At 48.0% G+C, this 27530-nt stretch overlaps 3 protein-coding genes and 1 long non-coding RNA gene across 9 annotated transcripts in view; 3 read left to right on the top strand and 1 right to left on the bottom strand.

The window, feature by feature from the left end:
* The window catches only part of asph (aspartate beta-hydroxylase), a 32724-nt gene extending 15554 nt beyond the window's left edge, over window positions 1–17170 (top strand). For 4 of the 6 annotated variants that reach the window (XM_085140038.1, XM_085140034.1, XM_085140036.1 and 1 more), the window contains 8 exons: window positions 6182–6275; window positions 10239–10322; window positions 10436–10488; window positions 10575–10652; window positions 11497–12253; window positions 14561–14590; window positions 14679–14726; window positions 15633–17170. In XM_085140038.1, the coding sequence (XP_084996164.1) occupies window positions 6182–6275; window positions 10239–10322; window positions 10436–10488; window positions 10575–10652; window positions 11497–12253; window positions 14561–14590; window positions 14679–14726; window positions 15633–15640 (1152 nt within the window). In that variant the 3' untranslated portion in view covers window positions 15641–17170. The remainder of the gene's footprint in view (window positions 1–6181; window positions 6276–10238; window positions 10323–10435; window positions 10489–10574; window positions 10653–11496; window positions 12254–14560; window positions 14591–14678; window positions 14727–15632) is intronic. The other 2 variants (XM_085140037.1, XM_085140033.1) reach the window with 2 other exon arrangements.
* LOC146498569 (uncharacterized) overlaps window positions 1–27530 on the bottom strand; it is a 242972-nt gene that overhangs the window by 58951 nt on the left and 156491 nt on the right. The window lies entirely within an intron of this gene.
* LOC146498572 (uncharacterized) lies at window positions 6282–10107 on the top strand. The gene is made up of 2 exons (XM_085140308.1): window positions 6282–7163; window positions 7200–10107. The coding sequence occupies exon 2, from the start codon at window positions 8068–8070 to the stop codon at window positions 10105–10107; it is 2040 nt and encodes a 679-aa protein (XP_084996434.1). The 5' UTR covers window positions 6282–7163; window positions 7200–8067.
* Window positions 23533–26328, top strand: LOC146498573 (uncharacterized). Its single transcript, XR_014870560.1, has 2 exons — window positions 23533–26015; window positions 26193–26328. It is a non-coding gene; the product is annotated as an uncharacterized LOC146498573 (long non-coding RNA).

Raw genomic sequence — 27530 nt, forward strand, 5'->3', positions numbered from 1 at the left:
ATCAAACAAGAAGACAGCCACATGTAGCTATGATGGTGTTTGCTAGTTCACCTTACATGCATTAATGTAATAACGTGGTTAGCCTACTCAACGTAAATTACACACCAACAACATTAAGCTACTCACGCAGAGAAGAACGGCTGCTGCTGCATCATCATCCTCATCATTTCTGCTACACTGGCAGGGCTAGGGGCCAGGACTCTCCTCTTCGGGTTTTTGGGGGATGTTGCTGACTCCGGGTCGATAACAGGCACCACACCCGCAGTAGATGTGCTCGGTGTGAGGTCTCGCAGCAAGTTATCAAATACGGCGCATTTCTCGGCTTTTAAAAAAACGCTATGCGTCGCCAGGTGTTTCATCAGATTTGAGGTGTTACCTCCTTTGACAGTATCACAGTATCAGCTTAAAGCACTTGTTGCAGCTGCTGAGTTTGCATCTTTTGCTGTGAAGTACAGCCAGACTTTGACCGCTTCACCTTTTTAATCTGTAGCTCTGCTCTAAAAGAACGTACGTACCTGGACCCGCCTACTATGCTCGGAAACGTAAAATGATTGGCTGGAATCTAAAGTGTATCGCAGCTCAGGGAAATAAAGCACTGAAATGTGGCTGCTTTTCAGTCTGGTTACTACCGTTTATGTCAGAACCGATGCCATCATGGCACCGGATACCGGTACCCATCCCTACTCATTAGGACACATGTAAACAGTGTTAGCAGCTGAGGAGGACACGCACTTTAAACATATTCACGCGTGAACGAGCTTTGATAGCGTGTTCATACTTGGACAGATGTGTGAGGTGATCGCTGCAGCTGCAGGGCGTGTACGGTCCTGGGCCTCACAGGTTCGTCTACCTCCACGTGACCTCTGCTCAGAGCTCGTATCACTTCCTGTAGACCTGTCTCAGGTTACTGTGTTGCTGTTGGAGATGCAGCACTGTGACAACTCAGCTGAAGCTGCTTCAGTAGAGAAGCTTTCCAACAGTGTGAAGCGTCAGTGCTCCCTCTCCTGCTCTGGGCTGTCTGCACACGATGAGCATGCATGATCTTTAAAGCGTGCACGTCTAAAGACGACGTGTTGTTCTGCAGTCGTGTGCAGACAGCCTGGCTCTGCTGATGAAGTCTGATTCCCGTCTAACCTGCAAACGTCTCTGACCTTCTCCTGTTGTCTCTCTTTCCTCCTGCACATCTGTTTCCTTCATTTGGTTTCACGCTCTCCTTTTTCTTAGTTTTGTCACCTCTTCCTTTCTCTCCTTCACTCCCACCTTTTGCTCCTCAACTTTCCTTCCATCCTCCCCGCCCCCCCTCATTTGCGTAGGCCTGTCCAGTGAGGGCGATGGTCAGGGTGAATCCCAGGTTCTGGATTGGTTAGAAGAAGTGGAGGAGGGCGGCTCTGATTGGTTAAACGGGTTCTTCACGTTCCTGTACGGACTGATAAATCCGCTGGAACCGCTGGAGGAAGAGGAGGGTGAACACGCTGCCTCGGGAAGAGCAAAGGATGTGCAGGACGAGGACGAGGAGGATGAGAACGAGGAAGCGGTCCGAGGAAGGCGACAAGCGAAAGACGATGGACATCAGGGGCAGAAGATCGTGATTGTTGGCCTCCATAACCAGTAGCCTCGGATTCCTGATAAATGTATTGATCTGTGATCTGAGGGCAGAAGCCGTGGTGTCAGGTGGAGATGTTGCACAGCACGCTGGATAACCTCGTCTGCAGCCTGCCCGTGACAAACTCAGTTCTTGTTCAAACTGAGGAGAAACTTTCTGTCGTTTGGTTTTCTGGATACTCAGGAACACTTTCAGAAGTGGGCGAGTACGCTGAGAGCACTGTTGGCAGCAGCCAATGGCTGCGTGAGATTACACAGAATGCACTTGGACAGAGTGTCCCTCACATGGTTTAATTTAAACCAACAATCCCCCTCGTCATGGACCTGCTCACCATGTTAATGGGAGTGCTGTGAGGAAGTGCAGGAAGAATCAGGTGATCTCAAGCCGCAGTCTGATCATCCTACGTTTGCTGACGGCGTCTTCGTGGCGTCCTGGCTGTAGCTGTCAGATATCGCCACACCCTCGTTCTCTGTGCAGCCACCACCCATCACCTCATTAATGATTATGTTCAATAAGACCCGTTTCTGTACCGTTGCATACACCCATCAGGTCTCATACACCCGTCAGGTTTCATACACCCGTCAGGTTTCATACACCTCTGGGTGCAGGTGAGCTAGCTTCAGGTGAGCCCTGCTAGCATCACAGCATCACTTCAGCACAGTCATAGATGGAGCTGATCAGGCTGCTCCGAGCTGGAAGTCCAAGCTGAGGGAATATTCCAGATGAAACGGGGAAATTCCAACTTGGCACACTTGGCGCTGTCGGTTAGTGGGACTAAAGGACGCGCTACCTCCAGCAGCTACTCCAGCTGTGTAACAGGTGCACATCTGTGCAGATGTCAAACATGAAACGTGCAGCTCCATGCAGTCAGAGGTTGGACTCCTTCATGAAGCCTCCACACTTCACTTATTAAAGACACGTGCATGAAATAAGAGGCTGGTCACTGGATGTTGTCGACTCCATCATGTATCCACCTCCAGGCTACATGTTAATAAGAACATCTGACCCATCACATGGTGCTTACGTGTTTGTTAAACTGTCCAGCTGTAGGTGGCCATGTTTGTCTTTAAGCCCTTGTCACATGTCGTTCTGTCCACCTCCTCCTTTACTCCACAATAAAAAGTGTTTCAGCGACCAGCAGTTGTGAGTTGACACCAATAAAGCGTTTGTTGGGACAGTGTACATGTTTATGCTGTAGGTAACAGTTTGTGTGACTAATGCAGGCAAACGTGTTTATCTGCAGCTCGACTAATATCAGCCACAAGCTTCGAGATGTGAAACCCACATTTGCTGTGTCGACTCGTGCATGTGTGTAAGTGTTACACACTTGTGTTAATGCGCCTGCACTGAACACAATGAATGAAACAGGCTCTTCCTGCTCCGGGGGGACAGACTTTGTCACGTGAGACCGACTCACATCCTCAAAGCTGTCAAAGCACAAACCCGTCTGTGACCCAGACGTGAGAGCAGGTCTCGGCTCTCTGCTGCCCTGCAACCATCGCCGTGTGTCCACCAACATGATGTGGAGCTTCAGCTCACACCTCCAGTGCTTTTTGTAGCTCAACAGTTTCTGGATTTTCAAAATAAAAGTGCGGAATAGTTAAAAATAATAAATTATGAAATGTTCTTAGCAGTGAGTAATATATTAGCCCACCTGAGTTAATTATAAACACTGTGTGTTAAGTTCATAAGTGATAAATATGAGCTGAGCTTTGTTGCACTCAGTGATGAATTGAGCTACAGCTGTCTCAGGTCAGGACAGGAAAGTGGAGTTTAATTCTTATTCGTGAATTAGAATATATATATATATATATTCCTCGTTGAGGAAGGAGACATCAGAGGATGCAGGGAGGGGTTGGTGGTCCTGTAGTCTGTAGACGTGAGCTCACTAGCTAATGTTCATAAACTGGTTCATGCTCAGTGTTGTAACTGGCTACGGTTAGCTTAGCTTGCTAATGTTGTCTCTTGCTCCATACCTTAATATCTCGTCAGTGTTTGTTATGTTGTCCTCACTTGGGGGGTTGTTGTGATGTTTGTGTCGGTCTTTTCGGACACTGTTGTCAGCCTGCAGGCAGGAGCTGTAGACGCCATGTAGACGCCATGTCTCACACTGATGCCACAGGTGAACAGATTCAGACCTCACTACACCTGTTCGTCTTCCCTGTGCTGCACATGAAAGTGTTGCTGTTATAGCACGGCTGTGAATTCACTCAGTACTGATCACAGTAAAGTGAGATAAAGTTGAATCTACTTTTGATGTCTAGCATAATTCCAGGGCAGGTGAGGTCAGGTGTGCTTCAAGCAGCTGTGGATCGTTTCAAACCGGCCCGTAAAGTGCAAACGCTGTCGTTCCAACTTAAACTGTTACAATTAAAAGCATTGCAGCACCATGACTTTGATCTTGTTTGTGTGTAACATCAGATGAAAAACCTGGATGTGCACCTGGGGGAGGAGCTAAGAAAGGTATCGATGTGCAGCTGCATGCACGAAGCTGCGCTGTGTTGCAGTGTGGGTCAGACTGATCAATGAAGTTTGAGCTACTCAGCTGTTTGTGGTCATTAGAGCATGTGTTTATTGGATTAACAAACTAAAATCCTGCAGACGTGTTGATACGTTGGTGCTCGATTATCAAAGCCAGCCTGTAGTAATGCATCTGTAAGAAGCTGCTCGAGTTCCTGCTTTCATCTGAATATTAACAAAGGATATAATACTGCTCGTTCCTCAGAGGAGAGCATGGGAGGCGGCTTGCCTGAGACGGATGTTCCTAATGCCATGCTCGTGCTGGCCTGCTGTGTGGTGACCTCTGATAACAGAGTGAGTCTGAGCACGCCTCTTCCTGTAATGACTTTTAATGACTATCATCTACTCCAGACTCTCCAAAGAATGTGGGCTCGAAGCTCCGAGAGGCTCTAAAGCAGCAGGTCGCCATCATCCATGAACGCATAGAGGCCAGGAAGCTCGCCAAACTGGCTCTGGCTGAAGTCCGAGAGCTCCTAGCCAAAGAGGAGCAGGAGAAGGAGCTCGAGATGGGGAGGAAGGAGATGTCAGCCAGGGTGAAGGAGAGGGTGGCTGTGAGGCTGAAGGAGGAGGAGGACAGGCTGGAGAAAGAAGAGATGGAGAGGGCTCTGGAGAAGCTACGGAAAGAAAAAGCAAAAGGCACAGATGAGGAGGAGGGAGGGGAGAAGAGGATAAAGAAAGGAGCGGAAAAAGACGAGAAGCCTGAGAAAAAGGAGGAGGGGCAGGGAAAGAAAGAACGGGAGGAGGCAGGCAAAGAGTCTGAAAAGAGGAAGAAGACTAAGGCAAAGTAGAGTAGTGCTCAGACAGTCACATGATGCTGAGTATCTGCTCATGGACTGAAGGCTGAGCCACAAACATCGTTCACTGCTTCTTCTTCTATTCAATCAGGTCCTGTGCTGCAGTTTAGTTTAGTTAGTTTAGTCTGTACAGCTGCTGTTAACCTCACATAGTTCATCTGTTTGTCTGCAACAAGGAGAATCAGCCATCAGTCCTCTACAGACGAGCAGGGATCAGGTCACGCATGTGTGTGTGTGTGTGTCTGTGTGCGTGTGTGTCTGTGTGTGTCTGTGTGCGTGTGTGTGTGTGTCTGTGTGTGTCTGTGTGTGACGTACTGTAAAATGCAAGTTTCCCTGAGTTCAGAGAAGTTTGTGTGTAACTGTAACAAACGTTATCGTTGGTCAATAAAGAGTCTGGGTCCTTGTAGGGTCAAACGCTTGTCTGTGGCTTTGTAAGAGGTCAAAGGTCAAGAAGTCAGTGTGAGGAAAGCATACTGGACACATTAGAAGTGTGCTCAAAAAGGACTACATGTTTCCCACCGATAGTTTTTGTCACCTGTGGATGAGAAACACTGACAGCGTCATTAATGTAGCACACAGGTGTACAACTCCAGGCCTGCAGGGACGCCGGCCCTCCAGGCCTGGAGGGTTCAGGTGTGTCCTTGATCCATCACAGCTGATTCAAAGGGCTAAATGACCTCATCATGTCCTGTAGTTCTCCACAGGCCTGGGAATGAACTAATCATGTGATCAGGTGTGCTGACCCAGGGTCAGATTTAAACCTGCAGGACGCCGGCCCTCCAGGCCTGGAGGTGGACACCCCTCATGTAGCACGTTAACCACAGGCTGTGCAGGAATAATGGGCGTGGCTTTCAGGGTTAAACACACCTAAACCTACATGTTTTTTTCTAATGAGTCGTCTGGGGTTAACAGCCGTGACCTTTGACCTTTGCTGATGAGCTGTGCTCTAAACTGTTAGTTTTTTATTTAATGTTCACATTTTAACTTTGCTGGTTCCAGTTAAAATTGAGGATAAAGAAATGCTTGTTTGATATACACACCTCGAGGTCAAAGGTCATTATTGGAGTTTTTAGTCAGTTTGAGATGAACTATAATATGTCAGCAAATGAAACCCAAACCTTTGATCAAACTGTCACACATACACGTGTTTCACATGACTGCAGCCCCACTACGTCTGCATTTACACACATATGCACACAGTATATGTCCTGTGACACACTGTGCACACACGTGCTTCCTGCAAACCACATGTGCATCATCCCACGTAGGACTGAAAGAGAAGGATGTCGTCGTCACTTCCCGCAGCCCGGAGGCCGCTGCACCAGCGGAGGCCGCTCATCCTGAAGCCACACCTGAAGGTAGCGCACAAAGAACACACTGACAGTACAACTGTGAGCACAGTGAGAATTATACAAGTTCACAGGAAGATGATTATTCATGTTCATGGGCCCGACACAGTGACAGCTGTGAGGTGTGTCATATCCTCCAGTTCACGTGGTCACACAGCACCAATCATGTTTCACCTGTGACTGAAATATGGAGCAAAGGTTTTATGCATTTACAACATTATTCCAAAGTCCCACATGGCCTCATCTGATGGTGATGGTGTGTGCTGGATCCACGCAGACACGTGGAGGACCGTGTCAGGGTCAGAGCAACACAGCTGACGTGGTTTGAGTAGAGCTGGACTGCATCCACACACAGCTGCTACCAGTGTGACGTTATCTACTCCACCCGTGCAGTCAGGTGTGTTAGTATGTGGATGCAAACGGCTGCACTTCCTGCTCGCGCTCTGTAAATTCACACGTGCTCGTTGCAGCACTGATTGTACCTTTGACAATACAATAGTTTTATTTATATAGCACATTTAAAACCAAAGGTAGCCCGGAGTGCGTCACAATAATACAGTAAGTCACTGTTATCAAACATCAACAGAGTACAAAATCAAGCACTAGTACTAATACTCAGCACTCGTTAAACCAGGAGTGCGGGCTAAATAAAATAGATATCGGGCCTCGCTTCACAGATCGGTTCATAAATATAAAATATTATCTGGGTGAATAAGAAATAATGCAGTAAAAAGGTTAAAATAGACGAAATAAGGGCACTGACTAGTGAAACTAATGAAATAGGTACGTTTTTAACCGTGTTTTGAAAGATTGAATAAAGTCTGAGGCACAAATAGTAACAGGAAGACTGGAGGTTCGGTGCAGCTGAGACAAAAGCACGATCGCCCCGGGCTTCAGGTGGGACCTGGGCTTCAGGTGGGACCCGGGCTCCAGGTGGGACCAGTATACAAGCTAAGAAGGTCGGCGAGATAGCTGGGCGCAATGTTATTTATAATATTAAAGGTAAGCAAAATCAATACAATATTGGTGGGTAGCCGATGTAAGTCAGCAAGAACCGGAGTAATGGAAGCAAATGTTCCAGTTAGGAGACGAGCCGCAGCAACAAGCTGAAGTCTATGAAGGTGGACGGATTGGAGACCAGAGTGAAGGGAAATGCAGTAGTCTAATGTGGAAGTCACAAAAGCATGGATAGGTTTTTCAGAGATTTGGCACAGCTGGTAAAAGATTACTGAGGACACTTGTTATCCAGCTTAAATGAACTGTCCAGGAAAACACGGAGATTGCTCCCATTGTCAGGATGCTGGCAAGGGCCAAATAGAGCGGCTAGTTGGTCCTGAGGGACATGCCTATGAAACACCACAATCAGTTTGCTTTTCATTCAAAAGAGCGACAGTCTGTCCTCACTCCAGAGGCGTGACATCCCGACGATTTGTCACGTCCCGCGGCATTCCTGAGGAACGCTTAAGGTGACCGTCTGCGTTCTTATGCTACGCACCGAGTTATGGATGAGATCCAGCAGCATACACGTCCCAGCCATGTATTCCAGCCCTAACCTTCCCTAACCATAATTTAAGTAAAACGTACATGTGTAGATTCATTCCAAACGGTTCTCATGTTTCCTCATTTTTCCAATCTCGTAACATTGGGACGTGTTGATGCCTGGAAGCGTAATATAGCGATGATTTGTCACCGAGCGTAAAATGATACGCTTTGGGAGTGAGACCGTTTGCCTGCACTCCTGTTACTGAACCAAGGCACGTGATGAGGAGTGAAGTCGATCCTCGTTCTGACTGAGAGCTGCATGAATAACCTCGCTGCGTCGGGCTCGGGACCTCGCTGCGTCGGGCTCGCGACCTCGCTGTGGCTGTCTCAGGACCTCGCTGCGGGCTCGGGACCTCGCTGCGTGGGGCTCAGGACCCCGCTGTGGCTGTCTCAGGACCTCGCTGCGTGGGGCTCGGGACCTCGCTGCGTGGGGCTCGGGACCTCGCTGTGGCTGTCTCAGCATCTCGCTGCGTCGGGTTCAGGACTTGCTGCGTGGGGCTCGGGACCTCGCTGCGTGGGGTTCGAGGACTCGCTGCATGGGGCTCGGGACATCGCTGCGTGGGGCTCGGGACCTCGCTGCGTTGGTCTCGAGGACTTGCTGCGTGGGGCTCGGGACCCTCGCTGTGGCTGTCTCAGGACCTCGCTGCGTGGGGCTCAGGACCTCGCTGCGTGGGGCTCAGGACTCGCTGCGTGGGGCTCAGGACTCGCTGTGGCTGTCTCAGCATCTCGCTGCGTCGGGTTCAGGACTTGCTGCGTGGGGCTCGGGACCTCGCTGCGTGGGGTTCGAGGACTCGCTGCATGGGGCTCGGGACATCGCTGCGTGGGGCTCGGGACCTCGCTGCGTTGGGCTCGAGGACTTGCTGCGTGGGGCTCGGGACCCTCGCTGTGGCTGTCTCAGGACCTCGCTGCGTGGGGCTCAGGACTCGCTGCGTGGGGCTCAGGACTCGCTGCGTGGGGTTTGGGACCTCGCTGCGTCGGGCTCGAGGACTCGCTGCATGGGGCTCGGGACCTCGCTGTGGCTGTCTCAGGACCTCGGTGCGGGCTCAGGACCTCGGTGCGGGCTCAGCACTCGCTGCGTGGGGCTCGGGACCTCGCTGCGTGGGGCTCGGGACCTCGCTGCGTGGGGCTCACAACTCGCTGTGGCTGTTTCAGGACCTCGCTGCGTCGGGCTCGAGGACTCGCATCGTGGGGTTCGGGACCTCACATCGTGGGGCTCGGGACCTCGCATCGTGGGGTTCAGCACTCGCTGCGTGGGGCTCGAGGACTCGCTGCGTGGGGCTCGGGACCTCGCTGCGTGGGGCTCGGGACCTCGCTGCGTGGGGCTCACAACTCGCTGTGGCTGTCTCAGGACCTCGCTGCGTGGAGCTCAGGACTCGCTGCGTGGGGCTCAGGACTCGCTGCGTGGGGTTTGGGACCTCGCTGCGTCGGGCTCGAGGACTCGCTGCATGGGGCTCGGGACCTCGCTGTGGCTGTCTCAGGACCTCGGTGCGGGCTCAGGACCTCGGTGCGGGCTCAGCACTCGCTGCGTGGGGCTCGGGACCTCGCTGCGTGGGGCTCGGGACCTCGCTGCGTGGGGCTCACAACTCGCTGTGGCTGTTTCAGGACCTCGCTGCGTCGGGCTCGAGGACTCGCATCGTGGGGTTTGGGACCTCACATCGTGGGGCTCGGGACCTCGCATCGTGGGGTTCAGCACTCGCTGCGTGGGGCTCAGGACTCGCTGCGTGGGGCTCGGGACCTCGCTGCGTGGGGCTCGGGACCTCGCTGCGTGGGGCTCACAACTCGCTGTGGCTGTTTCAGGACCTCGCTGCGTCGGGCTCGAGGACTCGCATCGTGGGGTTCGGGACCTCACATCGTGGGGCTCGGGACCTCGCATCGTGGGGTTCAGCACTCGCTGCGTGGGGCTCAGGACTCGCTGCGTGGGGCTCGGGACCTCGCTGCGTGGGGCTCGGGACCTCGCTGCGTGGGGCTCACAACTCGCTGTGGCTGTTTCAGGACCTCGCTGCGTCGGGCTCGAGGACTCGCATCGTGGGGTTCGGGACCTCACATCGTGGGGCTCGGGACCTCGCATCGTGGGGTTCAGCACTCGCTGCGTTGGGCTCGAGGACTCGCTGCATGGGGCTCGGGACCTCGCTGTGGCTGTCTCAGGACCTCGCTGCGTGGGGCTCAGGACTCGCTGTGGCTGTCTCTGGACCTCGCTGCGTCGGGCTCAGGACTCGCTGCGTGGGGCTCGGGACCTCGCTGCGGCGGGCTCAGGACCTCGCTGCGTGGGGCTCATCGGACGTACCAGAGCGTTAAATAAGTGTCTGTGTTGGCGGTAACACAACCCTGAAGGTGACGGACGAGGACTGAAACACTAAGGACACTTCCACAGGGTCCTTGGTTACACATGAAGATGAAGGTTGTGATCTGCACGTGTGTTTGCTTCCTCAGCTGCTGTGGAGCCTGACCCTGTTCCTGTGGAAGATGTGATTGAAGCTGCTGTGGCAGAAGACACAGCTGCACCCTCACCACCAGGTATGTGTGGACAGCAGAGTCAGCTGTCAGTGAGATATACTCAGTGTGTAAAGACACATCAGTCACAGGCAGTGCTTGGAGAGTCTGACAGTGTGAACTTTGTGTTTCCTCAGAGCCTGAAGCTGCATCAGAATCAGCTCCTGTGGCTCCTCCTGAGGCCGATGAGGTTATACTGACAAACCTTTCACTCTTATTTCTGTTGCGCTTCCTTCCTGCTGATGACACTTTGGTGGTCTACCTCTTGTTGTTCAGGTGATTGAGGAGGAGCCAGAGGTGCTGGAGGAGGAGCCTGCTGCAGAAGAGGAGGATGCTGCTGTCGAGGAAGAGGAGGTGATGTGTGTTTGCTATTAGTGTGCTGCCATGTCAGTGTGTCGAGGAGTAGACGGAGCAGAGACTCTTTCACTTATGAAACTCTGAGCTGCACTTTGGTGAAAAGGTTCATTTATTCACTTTTATTTGACTTTATTTGAAACTTTTAGATTAGAATTAGTTTCTTTAATCCACAGGACATGGACATTAACAAATCCATGTTTCTGTGGTAGAAAACAGGAACGTCTGTCATGTAGCTGTTTACCTTTCACTTCATTGCGTTGGCGTATGGATGGACCCAGGGGTGTTTTTATTAACTGAAAAAGTTCTAAAAGTTATGAACATGTAGTAAAAAGTCCAAAATTAGTGTGTTTCCCAAAGCTGCTGGGTGGGCTGCAGTAGGGCCGGCCTGAGCTTTGAAGGAAACTGAAACTGAGCCACATCATGCAGAACAAACTCTGGTTCTGGGACACAGATCATCAGAGACACACAGTCTGACAGAAGCATCCTCACACATACAGCACACAGTAACACATGTTCCTCACAAACACAACAATCCCAGTGTCCTCTATGTTCTGCTCAGTTCATCCTGCCATGGGAACGCCATGTTCTTCGTTTGTTCACCGGCTCATGTGACACTTTCCCTGCATAAACAGAAGCTCTGTGGTCCAGAGTCATGCTGACAGCCTGATTGGTCCATGTGCAGGGAAGGCCCGGTGTCCACGTTAGCCTGAACGATAAAGACACGGCTCAGGTTAAAGAGCCGGTAACGCTGTAGTGACAGGAATCGATCTCTATAGTCGGTGCAGCCTGTAAGATGCAGCAAAACTATAACGTCTGAATATGGTTTAATGTGCTGATTCAGGTTGCTGAAGAAGAGCCAGCTGCAGAGGAGATGATGGGAGACCAGCCTGCAGAGGAGGAGGAGGAAACAGAAACAGAGGCCGCAGAGGAGGCTGTGGAGGAGGCCACAGAGGAGGCTGTGGAGGAGGCTACAGAGGAGGCTGTGGAGGAGGCTACAGAGGAGGCTGTGGAGGAGGCTACAGAGGAAACCGCGGAGGAGGCCACAGAGGAGGCCACAGAGGAGGCTGTGGAGGAGGCCACGGAGGAGGCCACAGAGGAGGCTGTAGAGGAGGCCGCAGAGGAGGCTGCAGAGGAGGCTGTGGAGGAGGATGTGGAGGAGGCCACAGAGGAGACCGAGGATGAAGCTGCAGCAGAGGTGGAAGAGTCTCTCGCTGATTCAGTGGAGGACACAGACGAGGAGGTGGCTGAGGAGACAGCTCTTACAGAGGAAGCTGTTGTGGAGCCACCTGAAGAAGAGGAGGCTGCTCCTGCACAGGGAACTGAAGAGGAGGCAGCTCACTTGGAAGAAGCTTACGAGGAGACGGCAGCAGTAGAAGAGGAGGAGGAGGAGGCTGCTCCATCAGAGGAACCTGCTGAGGAGGAAGAAGCTGCAGAAGAATCTGAGGCAGAAGAAATGGAGGCAGCACATGCAGAAGAAGCTGCTGAGGAAGCTCCTGTAGAGGAGCAGGAGGCTCCTTTAGCAGAAGCTGTTGAGGAGCAAGCTGAAGTAGAGGAAGAGACACCAGAGGAAGAAATAACTGAGGAGGAAACAGAACCAGGTAAGACTGAAGCTCCTGAGAAAAGGAGACGGTACACACTGACACATATCAGTTAAAGTTTCCAACACAGGAAAGCATATTTGTTTTTGTGCGCTGAAGGACATATCCTGGTCAAAAATGACTCCAAGGTTCCTCACAGTGTTACTGGAGGCCAAGGTAATGCCATCCAGAGGAAGAATCTGGTTAGATACCATATTTCTAAGCTTTTCAGCGCCGAGTACAATAACCTCAGTTTGATCTGAATTAAGAAGCAGAAAGTTAGCGGCCATCCAGGTCTTTATTCAATTCAATTCAATTTTATTTATATAGCGCCAAATCACAACAAAAGTGTTAAAATCACCCACAATAATTATTTTATCTGAGCTCAGAACTAAATTAGATAAAAAGTCTGAGAAATCAGACAGAAACTCTGTGTAAGGCCCAGGTGGACGATAGATGATAACAAGTAAGACTGGTTTCTGAGTTTCACAGCTGGGGTGGACAATGTTAAGCATCAGGCTTTCAAATGAATTAAAAGTCTGTCTTGGTCTTTGGTTGATTAATAGGCTGGTGTGAAAAATTGCTGCCACACCTCCCCCTCGGCCTGTGCTTCGAGGTTTCTGGTAGTTAGAATGACTCGGGGGTGTTGATTCATTTAAACTAACATAATCATCCTGCTGCAACCAGGTTTCTGTAAGGCAGAGTAAATCAATTTGTTGATCAATTATTAAGTCATGTACTAACAGAGACTTGGAGGAGAGAGACCTAATATTTAATAATCCACATTTCACTGTTTTACTCTTTGGTTCAGATGTGGATACTGTATTGTTCTTTCTTTGTAAATGTTTAAGTTGTTTGTTGCTGGTTTTTAGTTTGTTTTTTGTCTTTTTGGAAGCTGACACAGTCTCTATGGAGATGGGTTTTTGGGGGGGTAGCAGGAGGAGAGAAGCTGCAGAGAGGCATGTAAGACTGCAACTCTGCTTCCTGGTCCCAACTCTGGATAGTCATATTTTGGGGGGTTTAATAAATTTGTCCATATTTGTAGAAATGAGAGCTGCTCCATCCAAAGTGGGATGGATGCCGTCTCTCCTAACAAGACCAGGTTTCCTCCAGAAGGTTTACTGAATTTATTACTGAATTTACGTTTACCCTTAGCCAGCAGTTTTAAATTTCCTTCAATGTCGCCTGCTCTGGCCCCTGGAAGACAATTGACTATGGTTGCTGGTGTCTCTAGCTTCACATGACTGAGAACAGAATCACCAATTACCAGAGTTTGACCCCCGGCGGGTGTGTCGCCGAGTGGGGAAAAACGGTTAGACACATGAACGGGTTGGTGGTGTACCTGGGGCTTCTGTTTAGGACTATGCTTCCTCCTCACCGTCACCCAGCCGCCCTCTTTCCCCAGCTGCTTGGGGTCTGCCGGGGAACAGCTAGCGGGGCCTACGCTATCTTCGGCTGCACCAGCTACAGGGGCCTGGCTAGCTAAGGGTGAGAGAAGGGTGCAAAGCCGAGTCTCCAGTTCAGTAATCCTGGCCTCCAGAGCTGCAAATATGCTACATTTGTTACAGATATCATTACCGCTAAAGGAGGCCGAGGAGTAACTAAACATCTGACACAATGAGCAAGAAAGTGCAGAAGGGACAGGTGAAGTAGCCATGGTGCTAACGGGTCGGCTACGAGCTAAGCTAAGCTAGCGAAACAGTACAGAGACAGTGAGTGAATACTTTGGCTATAAATTAGGTAGTGAGTACACAGAAAGTGTGCTTCGGATGAAGCACGTGAAGATTATACTCTGAAAAAAGAATGTATTTAAAAGTTGTTAATTAAATTGTTAAGCAGATAAGCTACTCAGAAACACCACTGTGTTTGAGCAGGAACAGGAAGTGATACTCTACCACAGAGCGAGCGAACACCAAGTGACCAAGTCTTTAAGACATTCCTGCAGTTTAACTCATTGGTGTGTGTTATCTGGCTTCATAGACAGATAGAGCTGGGTGGGTGCTGACACTCAGAGTGAACTGTCTGTGGGGTCTAGTTTAACCTCAGTGGACCTGTTGAGTGGTCATGGAGGTCACTGTAACAAATCCATTTCCCCTCATGAGCCTGTCTCATGTCTCCATCAGCACTGATAGCTGATCAGGACAGATCAAAGTCCAGGAAGCTCATGAGAGCCACGTGTGCGAGCTGACCAACAGCACTGATCAGGGAATCAACAGCTTATCATCCTCTTCCTCCTGTGATCTATACAAGTTACTGCCAGCACCAACACCGTGCTGAGGCAGACTGATTTCCAGGAGAATAATGTTGTTTAAATGTTTGTTTTTACAGTGGCAGAAGAAGAAGCAGCACATGGTGGTGGTGAGTGACACATTTTATTCCTGAAAGCTGAACTTTGCTTGTTGTTGTTGTTCTCGCTCTACTTCAGCATGTGTTTCTGTTTTTGCAGCAGCGAGGGCTCCTGAGATGGAGGACCTGTGGAAAGACGAGCCTACAGGTAACCAGTTTCATGGCTTCACGTCCCATTAGAAGATTTGAAGAATCAGACTCCCTAAATTTAACGTATCTCTGCCCGAGTCCCTGCAGTCGTAGTAGAACAGGGAAATCAGTCTTAGCACAGCTAGGTGAAAGGTCACACAGCTGCTGTGTGCTCTTTTAATCAGACGACCGGCAGCTGCTGACTTTATCTTCGTGCAGCAGTGCAGTGATGAGTCGGGAGGTAGTCATAGTCAGCTGTTTAAACAGCTCCACGTGCTGTAGCTGTTGAAGGATGTTAATCTGCAGCTGTGGAGCATCAGACTGCACCACAGAGCAGAGCAAGAGGCTGGTCCAGTCTGTTTCTTTGACATCACCTACCTGAGGAGCTAAATGCAAATGTGGGGGCTTCATGGTCACCTGATTCAGCCCCTCTGTCACCCACAGGGTTGCAATAAAGAGCGATCATTAGCAGGAATGAAACACGAGTTATTGATGTGCATAGTTCAGTTTGAGGTGAGGCGGTCAGACTTAGCGAACCATCACAGCAGCACGTGATGAGGATTAGGGTGGGACCCCGAGTCCAGCGCTGGGGTGGAGATGAAGATGGAGCGATGGGGAGGAGGGGGGGTGCACAAAGATGTCTGCAAGGAACACTGACAGATGCACAGTGAGATTTAAAGTACGTGAAGAAGGCCAGAGGGGCTAGACCGGTGACGTCACAATCAGCCTGACGGCGTGGGAAAGTGATGTAAAGCTTAGATTAGCCGCCAACAGCTGGGAGCAGACAGATGTGTGACTGCAGATGTTCCTTATCAGAACGTACGTTTCATAAGAGATGAAGGGGGGGTGGTTCACGGCGTACTTTGGTGGAGGACAGGTCACCTGTGAACACTGACCAATCGTCTCTCTGCTCTTGCGTCCACAGAAACGTAGGCCACGGCAGTCGCCGCTGTGATGGAGCAGGGACCACTGACACTGCATCAGCACCATCTGAGCTCAGATGATGATGCCCCTCTCCAGAGAAATGATTGAGTTGTCACGGCAACAATCGCCCCTCTCCCCCCATTTTCACCCCTCCCTTTAAATTTCCCTTTTAGTGTCAGTGTGTGAGATGATGTTCACTAATATGCTTCCTTTACCTTTGTTGTTTCTTTCAGGTTTTGGCTCATTCTTTGTTTTCCTGTTTCCTTCAGGGTGTTTTAGTTGAGTGTTTGGGCAGATGTCCACTCCCTGTGACGTACGAGTGTGTGCTGCACTCGCAGTCTTGTACCTCTCAGCAAAGAGCTGGAGCTGCACGTTAAGAAGCTTCACACTTTAAAGTGTTGGAGCAACCAAATCAAATCCCCGAGCCGAAGCTGCTGCTCGGTGTAGAGAGGACTCTATGCAAAGGTGTGACGCGCGTCACCCATCTCCTTCCCCCTCCTTAGCATCAGGTGAATTTACCACTCAGTGTCGACTCCAGGATGAGCCATATGCTAACACATGAACTGTGTTTGTGAGTAATGTTATGTGCTGACAGATCTTTGCTTCTCCTTCTTGTTGTGTGAGCTGCAGTTTAGTTTTGCAGACTGTGTTTGACTCTTTTTGTTATCTCACTACATCAAACTGTATTCTGTCGACTCCCAGCTGGATCTTCTGTTTGCACAGCTGAACTGTGAGGGCAGCACGGACGCTGCGCCCCTCCACGTTTATAACAGTGGCTCATTCCTGTGGAAATCCAGCCTCTCCGTAGAGGCTTAACGCCACCCTGTCACACACAATAATGTCAAATCTTATTTTGAAGGCCAGATGTAGACTCAAACATGGTTGTTTGTTGTTTGTTCTGTAAACATGAGTCACCTTGCTTCACTCGAGGATGATGATGTGAAAACGCTGTAGGAATCAGTAAACACTACGTGTGGTCCTCACTTACTGTAACTGTTTGTTAGGGATGCGACAGCTCTTTCTCCTGTAACACTAGCTGGTGTTTCTGTTTGCTGAAACTCAATGTGAACTGAACCTTTGTAACATTGAAAAGTAGAATCTTTACTGAGAGACAACTTTTAGATTTTTTAATAGATTTTTTAAAAAGAATTTGGAGAGATGAGAAGAATTCTTATGATGCTTGCGGTGCTTTGTACTAAGCCATAAGCTGTTTGCTGACTTTGTCCTGTGAAGCACAAACAGAGAAACACTGTTTTTCAGTACTCGGCCCTGGTCACAGGTCACGTCTCAGAGGGTTGTGGCGCACAGGCAGCTCTGTTGCTAAGCAGAGGCCACTTCTGATGAACACTATGCAACAAAGTATCAATGATGACAGAGGAGTGGAGGGGGCGTGGCCACCCTCTTCCATGACATGCTGTCTTTGAGCCACAGCCCTCAGATTATGGTTGAGTGTGCAGGTGTGACACTGTGCTGACTAAATGATCATGAAGTGGGAAGTTTTTCTGTTCTGGGAGCTACAATAAAAGATTTGGGACAACACAGCAGTGCCTGTTTATTTAGTTGTTGTCGTTTACCTGTTGTTTACCTGTGTGAAGCCTCGTCACAACACAAGACTTATTTAGTATTCCTAATCGATGCTGTGATGGTACAGAAAATCCTCCAACACAGCTCCATGTCCCACTCAGTCTCTATGTCACAGAAACAAATCTGTGCTTCTGTGCTTTATGCCTATTTTACAGAATTTCAATTATTTCTCTCCATGTTCAATTTTTTCTTTTTCTTTTTGCAGAAACATGTTGAACTTAGTTTAAAAACAGAAGAACAAGAATTTTAGAATACATTTGTGTAATTATCATCATCATATACTATGTGTATATACATATACACACTTTAAAACAGCTGACGCAAAGTGCTGTACATCAAAACCAAACGATACAAATACATAAGATTTAAAGCAAAAAGTACAAAATGAATTAGTTTTTTGTAATCAAACGAAGTCTCGCTGAGGCCAAAAGCCAAAGAATAAAAATGGGTTTAAGACGTATTTTACCTCATCTTATTTACTAATGCAGAGACTGCACAGGAAATGGTATTAACACTGCTGCAAGCAGTGAAAATGATTCAAAGTGGAGATATCAATCAGACCTCTCTGAGGTGCACAATACATTTTTTTATTATTTTTTATTTCGTGAGAAGATTGGGAATGTTTTTAGTTTCAGTATGGGAAAGTATTCAAAGGGTTGGTTGGAGCTGAAGAAGGTGGAGTCTAGCAAAGGGAAAGGCTGTGGAAGGAAGGAGAAAATGACTTGTATCAGTTGGCTAAGCAGATCAAGCTCTAGCAGATTAGGGCGATTAAGGAAATTGACTAAGACGTGACGAGGGGATGTTAAGAAGATGTAAGGAATACTTAGCAGCCGATGAATGAAGAACAAGAGGACAGATGGTGGGTATGAAAGTGCAGAGGAACAAGTGATGACATCTATGAAGAGTGGAAAGGTGGTTGGTCCAGATGACATCATGTTCACAGTGGTGATACGTTGGCCTGATCAATCATGTTTGAAGATGACATTGTGATCTGTAATGAAATTCAATGCAGTGTTATTTACACAACAAAAGTTGCCTCAAGGTGCTTCATAGATACAGAGAAAAACCCAACAATCATATGACACCCTGTGAGCAGCACTTTGGCGACAGTGGGAAGGAAAAACTCCCTTTTAACAGGAAGAAACCTCCAGCAGAACCAGGCTCAGGGAGGGGCGGGGCCATCTGCTGTGATTGGTTGGTGAGAGAAGGAAGACAGGATAAAGACATGCTGTGGAAGAGAGACAGAGATTTATTTACTTTTTTTTGCCTGTCCCGTTTGGTTCTTTAGCCATCTGATTTACTGTCTGTAGGCAAAGAAAGATGCCCAACGGATTTACTTTACCAAGTGGATCATCATGGCCTTGCCATATTGGTCCGTTTGGTTGACCTTTGTTATTATTAATATATATTTATTTTATTTTATTTTCAGTTGTTACAGATGGGACAGACATGATTGGGGGATAGGAAAGGTTGAAAGAAAGAAAGAACTAGAGGGAAAGAAAAACAGAGGGACAGTGAGAGAGGAAGCTTCAAAAAAAGAAGAAAAAAATCTCCTGGATCACCTGTTGAGAGAAGGGAAAAAAAGAGTAAACAAGCATAAAAGAGAGCAACATAATAAACACAACACCATCACATTAATCTAACTAAGTGTAAATAACAGTAAATACTAAATATTGAATATTATTGTGCAGCACGCAGGACCAACAGCGCACAGTGTGCTTTGAGGTAGCAGCTAAGAAAGGTGTAGTTTGTGTCTGTGAACACCCGTGTGCACACCTGTGTGGATCAGCACGCTTGTATTCAAAAGGTTTCCCCATGTAATGGTCTGTTAGAGGGTGTAGAGAGCCATTGCCCCGTCCCCCAGGGCATGAAGCAGGCATGGAGGAGATCCAGGCCCCAGACATCCAGAGGCCCGAGAGTACGAGGACCCAAGGAGGACCACCGGAGGGGCATCCGTGCCACCCTTCCAGAAAGAGCTGAGGAGAGCCCCAGACGAGAGGTCACCCATCAGCCACGGAGCAGAAGCCAGAGGGGGCTCTGCCGGCAGTCAGCTGTGAAAGAGTGGACGGAGTCCCAGGCCCCAAGGCCTGGGCCCCTGACCCCCACCACCCGGAAGGACCCGACCGAGCCAAAGATGCCAGGCCCTGCTAAGCAGCCACCAGGAGTGAGTCGGTACATACCTGAGCGCCCAGCCCTGGACACTGAAAACCACCAACCCACCGACGTCTGAGGGCATCAGCCAACAGCAGGGAGTGTGGTGGGTGGAGATAGGCCTCCACACCTGGGGGGGGGGGGCTGAGATGTTCCCAGAGAGGTGGAGTCTAAGACCCGACCGTACATATAGACACAGACGAACAGGCGCACGCAGACACGATCGTGCATTCCCAACCTGCACACATATACAAATACTCAGCACTCACCCAACATGGAGACACACACAAACAGACACTGTACACACACTCACACTGCCCAAACATCCTCTATACCCCAGGTCCAGGTACCCTCGCCCCCAGAGGGGGAATCCACCCCCAGAACCAGGAGATGTTACCCTTTCCCCGGGGTGGAGACAGGCAAACCGTCCCTGGTCCCGCAGTAGCAGGGAGGCCCAGCATCCCAGACCGGACGGCCAACTCCTCCGCGCCCTCCGCCCCAATGGCGAACAGAGAACGGGGGTTTGTGTCTCCCCTGTACCCTGGTGACACACCTGCACCCCAAGGCCCTGCATGTGTGGGTGGGTGTGGTGGAGTGAGTAGAGGGAGGCAGTTGGGGATGGAAATAAGGGAGGGGCAAGCAGCCCCTCCCTGGGTCAGCTCCCCTGCTGATCCCAGTAGGCACCCCCACCCTCTGGGACCCACCAAGGCCAGGGGGCCCAGACCCATCCAGACCCACGGCAGTAGCACCGCCAAGCCCCACTGGACCTGTGGCCTGAGATTAATAACATGGTTCAGTGCAGAGAGGTTAGGGTCATTAACACATCATGACAAAAGAAGAAACACTCAATGCATCATGGGAATCCCCCGGCAGCCTACGTCTATTGCAGCATAACTAAGGAAGAATTCAGGGTCACCTGGTCCAGCCCTAACTATATGCTTTAGCAAAAAGGAAAGTTTGAAGCCTAATCTTAAAAGTAGAGATAGTGTCTGTCTCCTGAATCCAAACTGGAAGCTGGTTCCACAGAAGAGGGGCCTGAAAACTGAAGGCTCTCCCTCCCATTCTACTTTAAATACTCTAGGAACAACAAGTAGGCCTGCAGAGCGGGAGCGAAGTGCTCTAATAGGGTGATATGGTACTACAAGGTCATTAAGATAAGATGGGGCCTGATTATTTAAGACCTTGTATGTGAGGAGCAGGATTTTGAATTCTGGATTTAACAGGAAGCCAAAACAGGAGAAATATGCTCTCTCTTTCTAGTCCCTGTCAGGACTCTTGCTGCAGCATTTTGGATTAGCTGAAGGCTTTTCAGGGAGTTTTTAGGACTTCCTGATAATAATGAATTACAGTCGTCCAGCCTGGAAGTAATAAATGCATGAACTAGTTTTTCACTCTGAGACAGGATATTTCTAACTTTAGAGATGTTGCACAAATGGAAGAACGCAGTCTTACATATGTGCATTGTATGATTTCCTGTGTTGTTCAGTGGTGCATTATGGGTAATCTCAGTCTCTCACTGAGCGTGCTCCTGTGACTGGCCAGCACATCATGGAGTGGGTGGGAGGTATAATCCAGCATCGTCCTTATGTTGGACAGCATCCGGCTCTCAGACACCACCCTAAGAGAGTCCAGCTCCGTCCCCACAACATTACTGGCCTTGTGATCAGTTTAGTGAGTCTGTTGGTACCTGCGACTTCTGCAGGAAGTGGAACACAGCCGACACAAATGAACATGATGCCACAGGGGAAGCAAAACTAAACACACTGAACAAGACTTTCAAAATAAAACGGAACATGGAGAGACATGAACTGGGACACGTGAGCTTGACAGAGAGGGAGTCAGAGGAGACAAGGGGAACCTTACAGAACAAGGAATTATTACTTAATACAAGGGAGAAAGAGTCTGTTTTGCTTTTTGGTAGATGTTTCTACTAAAACACTTTCGCCTTTATCCACACCTATTGTTATTTTATCAACTTTAGCTCATGACATGAGCTTAGCTTGATGAGCATCTTATCTTAATGACCTTGTAGTACCATATCACCCTATTAGAGCACTTCGCTCTCGCTCTGCAGGCCTACTTGTTGTTCCTAGAGTATTTAAAAGTAGAATGGGAGGGAGAGCCTTCAGTTTTCAGTCTTCTGTTGCTTTTGAGCCACTTGCAAACAACATCCACACCTAATTTAGAATCATCAGTGGAACCAACACAATACAACCAACCAATGTTGGGATGTCAGGAAACTTGAAAACTTCAAAGAGTAATCAAATTACAGTGTTTAATGGGTCTCTTATATTGTTGAGCAGAAGCCATCTGTTTTTGACAGACAGCAGTTTGCTGGTGAAAACATCATTTTTCAGCTAAAGGGAAATTTCCCAAGAAGTAGATGGAAACCAAAAAGAGAAAGGAAGACAGCACTGTTTTAGATTCAGCATGCTGATGACACTTTGTGTCTCCTCAGTTTGTAAATAACCACTTCCTAAATGAAATCCTATATCCCCGTCTGCTCCAGTCTGCATGCCAAACATCCTTGGGCAAGATGCTAACCCCAAGTCTCTCTCTGATCCATCACAGCATGAAGGTGTGAGGATGTTAGAGAGGAAGAGCACAGAGGAAGGTGCTGGTGTGAAGGGGTGAACGAGGCAAGTCGTGTAAAGTGCTTTAGGTGCTCAGCTAGCTAAAGTTCTGTATAACAACCAATCATATGTGCACAACTAGCTATTGGTCCAACTAGTTATGAGATATACTAGTCAGCTGAAGCAAATCCTGCATGTTATTCATGTATGAGCTGAGCTGCTGTACGCCCATCCTGCAGGTGGCAGCAGCGCTCTCTCTATGTTGGAAGGAGGCGGCATGAAGAAAGACGATAGTTTGGTAACCAGTGTGGTTTTCTAGTTCGTTGAAAGTGACTGGTCGTATGTAGAGTTTGTCATAGTAAACTAACATAGAACCACTTGACCAGTGCGAGGTTGACCCCTTCTGTTGCAGGTGTATGGGTGTTAATGCTCACATTAGCGCCACGTGGCAAAACTACTGTGATTGAGGATATGTCCATGGTTGTACACAGCATATGATGTGATCATGGAAGAATGACTCAAACCTTATGAGATTCTGTGAAATCTTGACTTTTAAATGAGTTTTCAGTCCCGCTGCATTTAAAACACGTGTCTCCACATCACCAAAGATCTGTGAGTGCATGATGTGGTCAAAGAGTTGTTCTTTGGTCCTCATGGTTGCTTCACTGTCAGACACTACAGACGCCTCTGCAGTTCCCTTCTGGGGACAAATCCTGATTGGTCGACTAACCCTGAGTCGGTCACGCGTCCATTTTGCATCCGTTAGTGTGTGTGAGCTCCAGTGTGCTGCATTCATGCTGAGCTCTCTGGCATAGTTGCCATGGTGACTTTCTGACCAACCAATCAAAGTTTTGTGTGCAGAATATTTCAGTGTTTTGTGCAAAAACACACATAACAAGTAACATGTTGGACCCACTATATAAATACTGCATAAACACACACACTGCACGTCTGCACAGAAGTGTATAATAAAGCCCGGATCGCTCTCTTTCCCTCTGTATCGAGTACCCACCCCCAGTCTATCTGCTCTCCCTCATGGCATTACCATGGAAACCCAGCTGAGATTACAAGGTTGCACCAGCAGTGAGGACGGAGGGCGAGGAGCTACAGTAAGGAAGCAGGATGTAGTGTGAGATAGTTTTAAATGATCACCCAGCCATCGCCATCATCCTCACTCCCTTCTTTCATTGTGTGTGTGTGTGTGTGTGTGTGTGTGTGTGTGTGTACGTGTGTGTGTGTGTGTGTGTGTGTGTGTATTCAGGTCGCTAACCGTCTGACTTTCCTGCTGACTGCTCTGCTGCCTTTTCCTCTTCATGCTCCCTAATGCTGTAACTCCACACAAACAGGAGAATATCCTCAGTAAACATCCCATGCTCCCACTTCACTCCACCCCACACACACACAGACACACACAAGCCCGTTCAGCTATCTTAGTGAGGACCTTCATTGACATAATGCTTTCCCTAACCCTGACCTTAAACCTAACCATAACCTAATTGTAACGCTGACACTAAAACGACATTTTGAGCCTCAAAAAGGCTTCAAACTTGTGACTGCTGGTTCTCACAAGTATAGTAGAATGCAGATTTTTGTCAGACAGTAATAACTATAACAAAACACACTCACTTCATTATTTAACCAATAAGAAAGAAAATCAAGTGTTTAAAAGATTTGTGCAGCAATTTTCCGTCCCACATGTCTCCAGCTGCTGTTGTGGTAACACTAGTTTGCTCATTTTATAGAATGGTATACGTTATGTTATTACTAAACAACACAATGATGCATGCATATATATATATTCACGTGTTTTCTTTTGCAGTCATAGTAACGCTGTTTAGTTTTAAAGAGCCTCGCAGCAAAGGACACTAGCTTACTGTGAGGTGCACAAGATCAAGAGGATGAGGATGGATAACAGACGTGTCCTTTTTTGGAAAACCATGCAGATGAAGGTTTTCCTTGAGTTTAATGGAGTCGAAGGTACTCCAAGATTCCTCTCAGTGTTACTGGAGCCCAGTTCTCTGCTGTGGTATCTGAAGCCCTGGTAAGGTCATCCTGTTGAATATGTTGTTACACATTGTGTTTCTGAAAAATGTACCTGTATATTGTTCACATGTTGAAATAAATTACCAATCAACCAATCAATCAATCAAAGTGGGCAGAAACAGCTGTGTCCTATAGATGGAGAATCAACAGTACAATAAAAGAAAGCAGCGTGATATCAAAGCTTTATTTAGTTACACCACTGCAGAACATCATTATCAGCAAACTGCCAATGTTCCACTTCTTTACAAAGTCAGTTCATGTCTGTTCATTCTGATGCACTCAGACCCAACATCGACCTGCTTTGCACACAGAGACAGTCCTACAGTCCAGACCAGAGCTTGTTTTCATTAGTGTTGTTACAGTCACAGAAATCTCTTCACATGGAGCTCACATTTAGTCTCAGAGGCAAGTTATGGGAATGATTTGGTAATAAAACACACATGAACTGGCACTTAGCATTAACTAATGTGACACAACAAAGGAAACAACACATGAAAATAATACTAATGATGCTGATTATTCTCAGTAGCAGTGTTAATGTTGTGATTCTGAAGCCTGAGCTTTTGTCTCACCTTCTCTACATACTATGACCTCATGTTTAATGTGAGCATCCAGAATCCAAACAGGACACAACAAAAACACCAGCTTACCAACAATCACAGCTTTACAAAGACTGAACAAGTGGCAACTTTAAGAATACCGCACATTTATATTCAAGTTGGTCCTCTTTACAGTGACGATGTCGTGTCAAGAATAGCAACTTATTCTCATAAAAATCAGGATAGTTTAATTATGATATAACAAATGTGTTGCTGTTGTTTGTTTGTTTGTTTGTTTGTTTTGGCAATGCTGTAAGAAACAGAGCATGAAACATACCACCCAGCAAACATGCACACAACATACATACAGTACAATAGCATGTGCATGTGAGCATATCCACTGAATGTAGAACATGACAGCGTTTCTCTCTATGATATTAAATTCTATGTCTGCCCATCAGTCATGTAGAAATGATGGTGCTAGCTGCAGAAGGATCTGTAGAAATGTGGATTATTTGGTTGGTGCAGATGTCAGTGCACCCTCCAGCTGCAGCAGTCACTCGAGTTTCAGGCTTTAACGTTCTTGCCTCTTATTGACTTTAAGATTTGAACTGAATATGCTGATTCACATTGCTGACGCTGAAAGGCTGAGAAAAGTTAAGTTGCTAACTGCAGCACTGGCCAATCGATTCACAGTTTTTTAGCTGCTAGCCAACCTAACTATACTATAAAAATAACTGAAAAAGAGGAAGTGGGTAGTGATACTCGCTCGGCTCATCCTCGCTGCTCATTGAAGCTCGGTTAGCTTGGCGTCCGAGGATATTAGAGTGACACGAGGAGACTGGAACGATGAGCACCGCATCTCCAGGCCAAGCTCAAAACATTTTGCAGTCTATGCTAACTTTAGCATTTTCACAGAGCTAAAGCCCAAACCTAACACTGTGGTTTCATAGAAGATTTACTGATGAGCAAACAGATACAAATGTCTACGTACAGCCATAGAAACAGGAAGTGAATGCTGCTGCCAGTCATTATAAACAGCTAGTATCTTTTATCTTCCAGTTATTATAAATCTGATAGAAAAACCCTAAAACTATAACAAGATTAAGATAACTTTACAGCTTTGTTTTGGTATTGCTTATTTGGATCCTGCTGGGCTCGTGTAATGAACGAACAGTAAAATAGCACTAAGTGGTCTAAACCTCAACAAGAAGGAAACTCTGGAAACAGGACGTTATTTCCTCCCTATCCCAAAGAGCTAACCAACAAAGTCCTTTCACATTTCTGTGAACACAGACTTTGATCGTCCACTTTGTATAAGTTACAGGATTTATGAGCCCTAGAAATTACTTTATTACTTTATAAGAAGCTTGGCTAACCACAACTTCAACCCAGCTTGGAGTCTTGTGAAAAACACATATTTTTCCAAATATGGACTGATCCCCGCCCACCGGCTGGCGATTGGGACACATATTCACCTTTCTGTTTGGGAATGTGTGAGTGAATGTGAGCGTGAACTATTGTCTGTCCCTGTGTGTTGGCCCTGCGACAGACTGGCGACCTGTCCAGGGTGTACCCCGCCTCTCGCCCTATGAAAGCTGGGATAGGCTCCAGCGCCCCCCGCGACCCTGAAAAGGAGAAGCGGAAGCGAATGGATGGATGTTTGGGAAGGAGCCTGAGTGTGTGACACTAGTGGTGACTCTGGAACCAGTCTCTTGGAGAGGGGCTGGACTCTGTCCAGTGGGCTGGGCTGGGGATTTTGGTATTAACTGTGGATGTGAGTGTTCAGGTTGGGAAACAGATCTTGACTGTCATCTGTGCTGAACGACAGTCCAGAGTACCCCGCCTTCTTGGAGTCTCGGGGTGGGGTCCTCAAAGTGCTCCACCTGCTGTCCTACAGGGAGACTTTAATGTTCATGTAGGCAACAACAGTGAGATCTGGAGCGGCGTGACTCAAACCCAAACGGTGTCCTGTTACTGGACTTCTGTGCAAACCACAGCATGTCCACAACAAACACCATGTTCGAACATAAGGGTTTCCATAAGTGTACGTGGCACCAGGACGCTCTACTTTTTGTAATCGTATAATCAGACCTGTGGTCATATGTTCTGGACACATGGGTGAAGAGAGGGACTGAGCTGTCAACTGATCATCACCTAGTGGTGACTTGCATCAGATGGTGGGGGAGGGTGCTGGACAGACCTGCTGCACCTAAACATACGGTGTGGGTGAACACCCAGCAGACGCCCCGGTCCACAAAATCCTCAGCTCCCATCGCTGGTAGAGCTTCAACAGCATTCAAGGGCACACTGGGGATTTTACTTCCTCCAAACCATCAACGTGTCTTTTAGACCCCATTCCTACAAAACTGCTCAAAGAAGTCCTGCCATTAATTAATTCTTCCATCTTAAATATGATCAACTATCTCTAATAATCAGCTATGTACCACAGGCCTTCAAGGTGGCTGCAGTTAAACCTTTACTCAAAAAGCATCTCTAGACCCAGCAGTCTTAGCTAATTATAGGCCAATCTCCAACCTTCCTTTATATCAAAAATCCTTGAAAGAGTAGTTGTCAAACAGCTAACAGATCATCTGCAGAGGAATGGTTTATTTGAAGAGTTTCAGTCAGGTTTCAGAGCTCATCACAGCACAGAAACAGCTTTAGTGAAGGTTACAAATGATCTTCTTATGGCCTCTGACAGTGGACTCATCTCTGTGCTTGTCCTGCTAGACCTCAGTGCAGCGTTCGATACTGTCGACCATAATATCCTATTAGAGCGATTAGAACATGCTGTAGGTATTACAGGTATTGCACTGCAGTGGTTTGTATCATATCTATCTAATAGACTCCAGTTTGTGCATGTAAATGGAGAGTCCTCTTCACACACTGAGGTTAATTATGGAGTTCCACAGGGTTCAGTGCTAGGACCAATTCTGTTTACATTATACATGCTTCCCTTAGGCAGCATCATTAGAAGACATAGCATACATTTACACTGCTATGCAG

This window comes from Neolamprologus multifasciatus, chromosome 18 (genome assembly GCF_963576455.1).
Source record: "Neolamprologus multifasciatus chromosome 18, fNeoMul1.2, whole genome shotgun sequence".
NCBI lineage: Eukaryota > Metazoa > Chordata > Actinopteri > Cichliformes > Cichlidae > Neolamprologus > Neolamprologus multifasciatus.